This window comes from Sceloporus occidentalis, unplaced genomic scaffold (genome assembly GCF_023333645.1).
Source record: "Sceloporus occidentalis isolate IW3139 unplaced genomic scaffold, rSceOcc1.0.p SCAF_51, whole genome shotgun sequence".
Lineage (NCBI taxonomy): Eukaryota > Metazoa > Chordata > Lepidosauria > Squamata > Phrynosomatidae > Sceloporus > Sceloporus occidentalis.
The window spans coordinates 5,331,805-5,344,350 of record NW_028317031.1 but is presented as its reverse complement, the minus strand read 5'-3'; the positions used below and the strand labels follow the sequence as shown (position 1 = coordinate 5,344,350).

Here is a 12,546-nt window from a genome sequence, read left to right as displayed (position 1 = left end):
AAGCCTCTTTTCTTGGCTCGGGAGGTGTGTATGGAACCCGTATTTTGCTGTGAAAGGTAAGAGCGATGCTGGCTCGGAAAGCACTCCTGTTACTGTGAATATAAGCATTTATGATCACATTCTTACCCAATTCTCTAAAGTGGTCTCTTTCCTCAATAATAATAAAATATCTTACACCTTCTGAGTAGGAAAAAAAACCAAGAACCCTCCAATTTCGCACAAAGGAACAGTTGCAGGGAATCTTTGGCTGCCAGGGTTATAAAACCTCTGCGTGTGATCAGGGAATGTGGCTATTTTTTTTTCCAGAACGCTGCCAGGGCTTTCTAAAACCACTGCTTTTCAGCCGTTACACGCACTTTGGATACTTAAAAAAAAAAAATCTATTTCAAATAAATTCTTGCTCAGTTTGTATTATTTATTTATTTTCTATTTCTTTTTTTTTTCTCTATTATCCTCAATTCTATACCGAGCTTTGGGACATAGGGTGGCCAGATTTCCCATTTAAAAGGGACATTAAGGGCAATAAGAATATGGAATCTCTAATTGAAATATCTTTATAATTCAAGTCCAGCCATGTTCCCTGTGTGGTGCTTCTGTGAGAATCAGAATTCAGAGTCATTGTGCTCCTTTTCCTTTTAGCGATGTCACAGGCTTTCATGCCGAAGACGTAAATGATGGCAAATGGCATACACAGGGTTTTGTAGAGAGATAACACTGATATCTGTCATGCCTCATTAAGTAAGTTCCAACTTCTCACTCAAGCAGCGACTCTGAAACAAACAAGTCTCAGTTTGCTGATCCTGTAAAAATACTGCTGCTTTACGTATAATAGATATCTTATTGAAATCACATGGAGGTTCGATATAATAGACATGTTTCCTAGATATAACTAGTCAGGTTTTATAATCGGGGTAAATGGACAGATTATCAGAATCCCACAATCTCAGAGTCTCAGGGTGACTGGACAGCCATAATGTCGGGGTCTCAGAGTGACTGGACATAATCCGAGGATCACACAATCTAAGAGTCCCAGTGTGGTCCAACAGATTCCTGGGATCACATAAACTCAGGGTGAATCGACTGGTTCTCTGAGTCACATAATCTTGGAGTTTTAGTGTGACTGGACAGATTCTGAGGCTCACACAATCTGAGGGCATCAGGGTGAATAGATAGATCCCTACGATCACACACTATCAGGGTCTCAGAGTGATTGGACAGTTTCTCAGGATCACACAATCTCAGTCTCAGAGCGAATGGACAGATTCTGAGAATCACAAAATCTAAGGGTTATTGAACAGATTCTCTGGGTCACACAACCTGAGAGTCTCAGGGTGATTGAACAGATTCTTCCGGATCACACAGTCTTGACCTTTATATTCTCTGATTTAATGGTATCGCAACATCCCAATTGGTGCTTTTCTTCTGGGTGTGTGGCAGGTGAAATGTCTACTTGAAGGATATTAAATTTACATCTTGGCAACCAATGATATTCATGAGGATTATTATTAGAACAATACTATAGAATCTTGGTCACAGCTTATTAAAACATTAGTACCGTAGTTAAAGAGTCCTCTGGTATCTCGTTTTATTTTTATTTTATCGTGAATATTGTGAATACAGCACCTTTGAGGTGTAGGTCTACAAGGCGGCCTGGCTTGAGGGGTTATTTAATTTCAACTCATAGCGAACTAGTACCGTGGATATCTTTATAAACTTCTCTCCAGAGAAACATATGCTTTGCATTTCCTGTCATTTACTTCCTTTGAAAAAATAGAACATTATTTATATGAAATCTTCATGCTATCATTAGCTTTTTTCAAATTCAAATTCTGTAGGTATGGCTAGAAAGAGGGCAAAAAAGCAATTCAGCTTTACGTAATTTAACCCATTTGTTTCGCATCAAGCCTTTACCACTATGCAGTCACATAAATGGGGTACAATCATATGGGCTTAGAATAGGTCTGGGGTTTCAGCAGCAGGTTCTTTAATACTATATGCCAAACAATGGATCACAGTTCTTTTTAATAGGAAATTATTTCACAAAATAAATATTTTTTGGGGGTAAGAAATAAAGTCCCCTTAATTCTCTTTATACCGGTGCATAGTGATTTGATCTGTAAACATATTTCCTGTTGTTTCTGTACACATCATTGTGACCTTTAAGGCCCTACTCATACCAAGCAAATATTCTTGGTACAAGAAGGACATCAGGAGAAGAACAAGGGACAAAGGAATTCTTTGGTCCCAAAGATGGACTATCCCTCTTAAAGGTGGACACTTGGGAGGTATGGAGAAGTGACTGGCGCCACATTACACAATACAGACTCAAACCGCATAATGTATACAATGCTTCTGACCGAATACATGGAAACAGATTTGTCAGCAACTTGAGCTGGGTAGAAAGCTTGTTTTTTCTGAACACCCTGCCATGTGGTACTGCTTACGCCAACTAAAAGACGCTAATGATCTGTTAGATGTGAAGTTTGTGTGCTGGAACAATGCTTGGATCTTTTTCGGCATGTTCTTCCACTTATTTCAGACCCAGTAAAGTAAACTAATAAACAGAAATCTTACTACTGCAATAAAACCCAAACGCTTTGGCTTTTGCCGGCCTCATTTGGCAAGAGAGAACATTCCACGGCAAATCTCTTACTTTCCCTGTCTTGCAGGTTCGAAAGACTTTCGCTTGCAGATTCCAAGAGCTTGTGTGCATCACATAGCCCAGCTGCTGTTAATTTAATTTGGGGCAGTAATACCAAATAACAGAAGTTCCGGAAGCACCTGTAGCCAATGTGTCGGACTTGTCCAAGAATTTGTCCTGTGGAAACGGTACGTGACCGTGCGAATGTACACACCAACACGTATTTATTTCAGGGGCAATATTTAGTTAACTGTAGCACCGTGCAACTTGCAGGTGTTCAAAAAACATTTTCTTAATTTCGGAAAAATTAAGTTTGAAATACGAAAACATGTTGATTTAGTGTGTTCTAGACTCATGACAAGTGTTGCTGCAGCGTATGGTGTGTGGGACTGGCTTAGCACCCGTACAGCAATCAAAAAGGATCACCTAACTTTAACGGGTAACTAAGTGTATATCAAAAACAGAGCTGCTACCTATATGCTGGTAACTGGTAAAATAAAAGATCAGGAGATGTTACTTACACATTTTTCAGTTTCTTAATTTCCAAATATAAAATTCTACCAAAATAAAACCAATATCAGTCTACAATAATTAAGTTACACATTTTTCAATTTTAAAAAAAATCATTCAAAAAGAATAGCTAAGGGAAATGAATATATATATTTATATATATATATATATATATATATATATATATATATATATATAGGGACTTTTGGGCTTAGGCTACCAGGAGCCTAACTATGAGTGACGCGGCCAGGACTGCATGCTGCCGTCAGTGGGTGGTCCCGTTGACTTCAGGGGTGTTTCCGCCCATGTCAGTCGACATTCCCGCTAACATTGCGAGAAACACCCCCATTTAAAGGAGAAATAGGCAGGGAGTGGTCAGGACCCCACTCCAGCGACACGGAGGATTCAAGTGTTGACCCGGAGAACTGGAGAAACGCTGCTTCTCCCGGCCAAACCCTTTCCAGTTATGTGTATAATATTTTCTTATATTACCGTATGATGTATATTATAGTATGCAAAGCATTTAAGCACACATTGAACACCATCATAGTGAATAGAACCATGAGTGCTTCTTCATATACCATGTATGTACATATATATATATATATGTATATATATATAGCGTTAATTTAAAAAAATATATATCTGGTGTTACTATGTACTATATCATTCTACTTTGTGATGTTATATGTTATTTTGTTTTGTATGGTATCTTTTGATTTCAGGGAATGTTTTCAAAGTTTTTATTGCCCCATTGTTCTTTTTTTCCTGTTTATTTTTTGTATTTTTTACTGATGGAGGTCCTTATTTAAACTCATAAAAATTGTTTTATTGGGGTGAAAGAGAGTGCATCATAATCTTTAAGAGTCCCAGAAGGCCCATCAAAAGTTACCACAAAGTGTTTAAATCTAAACATAAAATTCTGAATCTTAGGAACACAAAAGGAAATCTCCCTAAAGACCGTAACATCATCTGTTCCAGAGTCTCTTTCTAATAAGCAGAGCATATAAACTGGGTAAATAATTAATTAAAGGGAATAGTAAAGCCAAAACAATGGGGTTAACGCAAGCTTTTCCTTTGTAAAAGATTATTTTGCAACAATCACAGATTTGTGTGAAATGGTTTCAATGTAGCGACAAGACATTTTATGCCATAGGAGGAAACATTTTTCTGTTGCCTTACAGAATATTTTGGCTCAGAAGAGATCAGGATTCGGTGACCTACCAGAACATCTGAGAGTATTATGTGATTTAGAATAGGTCACAAGCAGATCTGGTTTCTTGTAAGCTTGCAATGTTTGCCTGGGAAGACACCAGTACCAATTACAACATCTACATCTGGCTTTCAGAGGCCAATTGAAAAATAGCAGAAGAAAGATGTCCCTATGTTCTTGTAGAAAATGCAGCCCTGCTATGATAATTCATGAAGGTCTTCAACGCTATCCATGTTTTCAAGCACCAAGACAGTGACTGAGAACTTTGCTCTTCAAGAAGTTCTGAAATTTAGGTCATTCAGTTGGACAAGTCATTTTGGTCAAGCGGAAGGCTGCTGAGGACATCATTGTCCTGCTACGTAACGTGTAGCCACAATCAAAACCACAATAGGTGGGTTACAGAACGTTCCACTGTAGGCGATGATGCCACATTTTTTGGGCAAGGCACTAACTTATAAATATGTACTATAATGGAGTTTTTGGTCCACAAAACTTCTATAGTGAGAAATCATTGTGAATATGCCAAGTTTTTGGCCAGCTTCATAGAGGGCATATTGATAGGATGTTCAAGTTAGGCAATTGAAAAATGAATTAATTAATTCACATAATTATATGAACTTGTTAATTGTTACATTTATAAATTATATATCACGTTGGGGGCTAGGGATTTTTTACCGAGCTGAGCGCAACTTCCATAGTATATGTCCATTCCAGTATTTAAATATTACATTATACTATCATACAAGACATTTTTTGAAATGTCCATTGACTTGATCTATGTGCGGTTTGTCTCTGAGCTTTGAAACCTCGGTTTTTGTTTTTATAAAAGGTTGTTGTGGTTACACAACATATAATTATGGTCAAACCATTTTATGTTAAGTTTTTCATGTCTTTAGTCATTACATTCAGGAACAAAGAGTATGTGATCCAGATACTATCTAGCAAATTTATGTGAATGTGGCTATGGTGTGTGTCCAGAACATGCAGGGTGTTCTAATCCAGTAGCAAATACTTTTGGTTTCAAATCAGCTGCTTTATTATTTTTTTTAAATGTATTTAATGTTGTTATTAAATACAATAAAAAAAAAATGTGTTCCATGTTATGACATTTCTGGGCTAACAGATTCTAGGGAAAAATATTACTAAACCGTGTTGAATGCGAAGTATGCCAATTAATTCAAAAACTTCCCAGTGTTTCCAGGTTTTAAAAAAATTGGTATGATTTTTATTGGCTCATCTTAGCTAATAATGTGAGGTACAGACCACACACACAGGTTGTGACTAACAAAACGTCTTGCTTTATTGATTATATAATAACAAAAAAGTGGTCTTCTACAAAGACACCATTGAGAACGCTAGGCGATCCTGTTAATAGAAGTCAACGTTGTGAAAGCTCACAGTTCGTGAGCTTGAACTGTGATTGAGAACAAACTTGGTCAACGTCAAATATCTCAGCAGTGGCCCTCATTATCTTCAAGGTCAAACCTAGGTACTGAGCCAAATCCCCTCTCATGTCAATTGAAAAAAGTACCTGTTTTGTCCAAACTATTAGGTATCTAAGGTACCTAAGTATATATAAGCTGCTGAAGGACATAAGACTTCTGAAAGACATCAGGTTACTGGGCCTCCATTTATGCTCTGTTTGTAGATGAACTTAACTGAGCTGGGGATAAAAAAATGTAAACTGGGGCACAAGAAGCAAGAATATAATATTCAGAATTTCAACGCACTAATTGGCCAGTACACAACAAAAAGCCTCATTTATGGGAATCTTCCTTAACTGAGTGTTTGAGTTCATTTCACAACGTTTACTAGACTGGATGGAATTTTGTTTTATTGAGACAGATTGTTTGGAGGGTAAATAAAGTGACTGCCACGGAACCTGGTGCCTTGCTACTAACACTGGCTTTATTCACAAAGTCATGTAAATAATTTAGGACAAAAGAATTTGTTCTCACAGCCCTTCTATAGATTTGTAAATTCATGTGTTGTGTTTTTGGTAAAAATGGAAAATAAATATGAGTGTCAGTCTCCCACTTATTTGGTTTTCTGGTGGTTGCCCGAACTCCTACGTTTCTAAAAAATTAGGGTACATATCAATGCAGACAAAAGGGGAAAAAGGTTCTACAAGGAACAAACATAGAGCAGTACTGTCCAACCAACCTTTTTACACTATGGAACCATTAAGTCTTTTGGTTAATTTATTTAACCATGAAATAATTCTAATTTAGAACAGTAATGGTACTCAAAACATGTTATGCAGATTACATTACAAAGAGTATTCCTTGATTGGTTTCAGTACCAAAAATGTGTCTACTTCCCCTCTACCCCAGCTGTTAAGAAATGTGTGATAATAAAAAAAGCCAGTCTTACTCTAGAACTTGTTGTCCTGAAGGAGTATGTTCAACCTCATATCCACCTTGTCTCAGAACATCAATGACTGTATTATTTCCAAGAAAGTGACCTAGAAAACATAATTCACATTATTATCAAAATACATAATGTACTTAAAAAGCAAAAATTGTCTAGAGAGTATACCAGAGAGGATTTTAGAAGAGGGCTTAAATCAGGAGTTTATGCAAAGCCTCTAACTACAGAAATTCAGGAATATTAAAGAAAAAAACCCATTAACAAATAACCGATATGTTAATGGTTTACAGCCTTTATCTTCCTAGTGATGTTCCCATTAGTATTCTCAAGGGGGACAATATTTATTTATTTATTAATATTTTGGCTGTGGTTTACCTTAACATGATAAATACAGTTATGGCTCCAAAAACACTATTTTGGCTGAAACCGAATCCAATTTTGTGCATACAGGATATTTTTTCTCACTCCCCCAATGCCTGTGATAAGGATGACATTTTTATGAAGCTAAAAGGCTTTGTAACTATAGATAGTGTTTTATTTATGTACAAATTATTCAACAGTCCGTGACACAGGCACATCTGAACTTCAAGGTCTCACTGACCCAAATCAGATATGTTTCTTAATTGCTCTTGGGTTTCTCTAGGCTGAACAGCTATGATAGATAAACTGATTTAAGAACGAGCAAGGGTGGTCAAATGTGGACCCGCTGCTGTACTTAGAGTCATCATGAAGGAGTCAACGATCCAAATACCAAATGAACTGTAGTTGCCAAGGTCTGTGATAAAGTAATATGTTTTAGGTCAAGTTGACCCATTTCAGTATATACACTTTTTTTTCATTAGAATGTACAAAATAGACAATAACATTATCACACATTTAAGACTTGAGAGCTTACATTCTGCTAGACATAATAACCATGTAACTACTCTTCTACCGTCACCCAAAAGAACTCATCAAAGTTGCCAGACTGTATTTTCAACATAGCATTACTCAAGCCTGGAATTTCGAAGACTTATGTTGTTGTTGAAAATGTTTTCAATCATTTATGCCACGGCTTCTCAGACCAGCTCTTTATCAAAAATCTAACTGGAAGCAAGTAAGCCGGAGGTCTCTTCAGAACACCAATATCAGTTCTAAAACGATTTATACACACAAGAGTATCTATGAAATAGCTTTGCTTACATCGCGTATAGATTATATTGAATGTATACAAATTGAATAAGCCTTACAACATCAGTGTAAAAGACGAGCAAGCTGACAAATGGGGTAGTTACTATTATTTAACAATTTCATGTTTAGCCACTAGAGGGATAATTTGTGGTCATATCATTATATATGGTTTAAAAGTGCTTATTCAATAAATAAATGAAATCGACCTCCTGCACAGCATACAGCTGGGGGGTGAAGAAAAAGGAAGATTGCATATGAGGGACACAACGTATCGTTTAATGTTTTGTCTAAGTGGAACAGCACCTTTAAATTCTGTACTTTTTATTGAAGTTTTATGTAACTTTTTTATTACCATAGTAATTTTGGTTGAAAAAAAGACACAAGTCTATGAAGCTTAACCCCAGTCTTGATGACGAAGAAGAAGACAAAAACGTTCTTGACTCTAAAATGGTATCTGATTCTTCATGTCCTGGATTCCACATTGAATTCACATTCACTCCACTGTTCATCAATCACCGAAACTTTCACAAAACTATAATCTTAATTTATTGTGACAGATGGTGAAAACCCAGAGGATGAGGAGGTCACTACGTCTTGTGCCATGGGAATGTATAGCACGTGAAGTGAACAGCTGAAAGCTCCTGTCTGTACACCCACTTTCTTGGGTGAGACAATCAGTAGGATGGAGCAGTGTGATGGTTTGGAACCAAGTCTGCAGAAAGCAGTACAGAGAAACATGGGAAGAGAAACTTTCAATGGCTCAGTAATATTTTGGCCCAAATATGTTTTTAGAACATAGAGGCCCCTCCATCAAGCTGGCAGCTCTAAAGACATGGCTGAAATATCTTTCTATGCTTTATTGGACTACATACACCACAACAATTATAGTTGTGCTTTTAATATTATGCTTTCAATTAAAAATGTAATAAAATGAGTACAGAATAGCATGTATTCTGTTTAAGCAATCCTAGGGCAAAAACAAAGAATGACAACAGCGTAAATACTGGTTATTAACCAGTTCTGTGACTGTATTATATGTATTATCACAACAGGGTTCCAAAGAGAGAACCAAACCAAGGCCATATAGCACAAGTGCACAAAAATACATTCATAATCCATAAGAATACATAGAGAGCACATAAGGCATTCAATCGATGGGTAAATTCTTCCTAAAGCTCTTGTTACTTTAGATGCCCTAGTGGCAGTGTGTGGAATTACATGTAAAACACACAATAAAGCTTCAGGCAGTGGCCTAAAATCTTTAAATATAAGCAGTCCAAGAGCGAAGAAATATTTTTTGCCTCAATCTGCCCCAATCAGTAGTCGATGACAAACTGATACTATAACCAGAGATGAAATCGTATAAAGAAGGCTATTAGAAACAGCCATCTTGACTTCTATCCTCATAATTGTGACTTTTTGGAGACATAGAACTCTGTGATACATTCAGCAAACAACCAGAGCTCATAGAGGGACATAAAGGGAGCAAAGAGGGATTTGGGCAATGTTCCATCTAATTTTCCTTAGGTGGCGTGCGCAGAAAATTTCTCTTGTGCAAACATTTTCCCAGAGCCAAAATTTTGTGCGCACAATATCCGCGCCGCATAAAGTATCAAAAAAATATATATATTTTTTAATTAATTTCTTTTATTGGGAAAAACTGTTGTGCGCACAATTTTTGCACGTGTGCGCTCTCTAAAAAAGCTATGTGCGCGCGCGCACAAGCGCACAGCTTAGAGGGAACACTGGATTTGGGTCCCAAAGAAGGACTGTCTCCTCCTAAACAGGTACATGGTAAGTACATCTACTGGATGATAGTTATTGATATTAGAGATAACTGAACTGTTTACATGTTACATAGTTACATAGGCTGAAAAAAGACATGCGTCCATCAAGTTCAGCCTTTCCTATATCTGTTAATTTGTTGCTGTTGATCCCCTATATTTTTACTTAATAACATAAAAAGTATTCTTTAGTCTCCACAATTAACATAATTTGAGGAGTGACACATTGTAACAGTTTTTTTTTGGTTTTTTTTACAAAATCATGTGATCACAACTCAATATTACTTGGTTGTGCTCCGTCCAATCACAACAAGCTACACTAATTCACCATATTCTTACATAAATATTAGTGGAATGAAAAAAAGCAGGAATGGAATAACTGGTTTGCACAGCACACAATATTTTCATATAAGGGGCTATCTGAGTGTCCTCAGCTATTAAAACAAGCTTTTTGCAAAACATAGTTTACTTAAGGATTTAGTTCCTACACTTATGGAACTGTGTGATTTTGCTAAATACGAACTATTCATTTCAACTTGAAATAACTCAATGTGAATTAGACAGTTACAGTAATTTCTTATGAAAATTCAACCAAGCAGACATGTAAATTGTTTCCCTAAGGGGACTTGCACAGGATAAAATAAAATAAAAATTAGAGAAATAATAATAATAATAATTTTATAAAAATAAATATATTACTTAATACACAGCTCATTTGATGGAGGTTAATACTGACTTTATATGCCAACAGAAAAACAGACATGTCACCTAATAAATTAAATCGATATAGACGTGAAGCCCATCACCACCATATTGGAGTGTTTTTTTCCCATAGAATGTATTTAAATCATATACCATATTACAAACACTAAGGGTCGTATATTTTAAACACTCATCCTTTGTTATACATCCCTATATTTCAAGAGGCCCAATGGGGAAAATCTGCATGTACTCGCAGAAGAAAAACTTATTTTATTAATAAAATGTAATTGATAAATAGATCTGCTGCTTATATATGAGGTTAGGGACATTAAAAAGAGAGACTCAGGGATTTAGGTCCCAAAAAGGGACTGTCCTTCCTGAAGAAAGACACTTAGGACATATAGATCTTGGTAGACCCTGCTGCATGCACAAGTAAAACAAGGAGGAAATTCCTGCTTGAAAACAGGTATGTGTTTTTTCTATTAATCATCTAACAGATGTGCAGCGGTCTACAGACTTTTTGATTGGGGTATGAAAACATTAGAGAAGGAGGTCCTTTCCCGTAGAGCTTACAGTCTAATGTAAGGTAACATGTGTCAAAGGGCACACAAAAAACCCTGAAACCATTAAAATATAGAAAATCAACATGTTTCCAGCAACAAAAATATACTTTTTTTATATTTGGGGTGACTAAGGACACTGCTTTATGAACAGCTTTAAGTCCCAATAGAATGAGAATTTTGGCATCAGCGTAGAGGATTTCCCTGCCAATCAGAACATGATGTATCTCCATGCAAGGGGGTTTGAAAAAAACATTCCATAGGTTCTATTTATATTCTAAGACGAGACCCAAAAAAAAAATCACCATATTGGAAAGCTATAATCAGACTTTCCGTACTCTAAAATCTTGGAGCCCATTATGCTTCAGAAAGGAAAAAAAACGTGCCTCTTGGATTATGATTATGGCCAAAGAACAGATTTCTTTATATATGAATCACTACACTTTTATCTATTGTAATATTTCACAATGAAATCTAACATTCCTTTCACATCAGTAATTTAGATTAGGCTGCTCCAAGTGATATCTAATTTGCTAAAAATGACCTAAAATAATAAATATTACAAAAATAAAGAAACAAAAAAAAAAACCAAGCTCGAACTTCATGTATTTTGGCTGACCATTTCTCACTGTTATATAAGATCTTTGGCATAAATTGTGGGGATTGCTTCCAGCTTGTGAAATGTTTCTCACAGCCAAGTCTGAGAAGGAAACAAAACACTTTTCATTGCGGGGCAATTAGTTCAAAAACATCAAAAAGAAGAGGGGGGAAAAAAAATCTTTAAAGCTCCGAGTAGTCTGAGAAATGAAAGGGCTTCTTTTGGAGATGTGTCTACTTTGGATGACGGGGTCTGTGAAGGAAGATGCTAGGTCACAGTGACAGCCAAGGGCACGACAGACAAAGGACTGAGTCAGCTTTTACAGTTGCAGCAAATTATTTGGTAATTTGGGGAGGTGGGTTGGGAATGTCACAAAGAGGTCCTGAGTTCAAAGGTGAGCAGCATTTTCAGAAATACCATGGAAAATGTAAGGGTCGAAGGGGGGCAGAATTTTCCTTAACAAAGTTCTCTCAACCATATTTTTTCTTGCAGTCAGGACAATGAAACGTATGTCTTAGAAACAAATTAACAGTGCTTACAGTATTCTTCTCGTTTTTCACACCAGCTAACAGATTATCAACGTGAAATAATATTCTTTATAAGTATAAGTATCACATTTACTACTACCCTATCCATCACCGATGTCTTGACCATTGCGGTATATTATTTATTTTTATATTTTTACTAGTTTTATTATTTATAATCTTTTTTTAAATTATACCAGGATAAAAAGATGTTCTTTTCTGGACTGGCTTTAACCAGTCTGCGGGGTTGAGCAAAAGCAGTCTCTTATCCGCAAGAAATGAAGAATAAAAAATTGCGACAGGCTATGGAGGTGTTATTAATGGTACTAGTAGACACTGTCTGGTAGGACTGAGAGTTGCTTTAAGACATAAGTGGTGCCTAAGTAGGACCCTGCTCTCTATTCTAAATAGTTGTCACCCAAAAATAATGAAAAATAATCCACACCTAGGGTGGGACACAGCCCAGTTAGGACT

The 12,546-nt window shown here is 36.4% G+C and overlaps 1 protein-coding gene across 1 annotated transcript in view; it reads right to left on the bottom strand.

The window, feature by feature from the left end:
- Nucleotides 1-12,546, bottom strand: part of LOC149288507 (metalloprotease TIKI2-like) — a 110,405-nt gene that overhangs the window by 18,550 nt on the left and 79,309 nt on the right. The window contains exon 5 of the mRNA XM_089491782.1: nucleotides 6,738-6,828. Coding sequence (XP_089347908.1) covers nucleotides 6,738-6,828 — 91 coding nt within the window. The remainder of the gene's footprint in view (nucleotides 1-6,737; nucleotides 6,829-12,546) is intronic.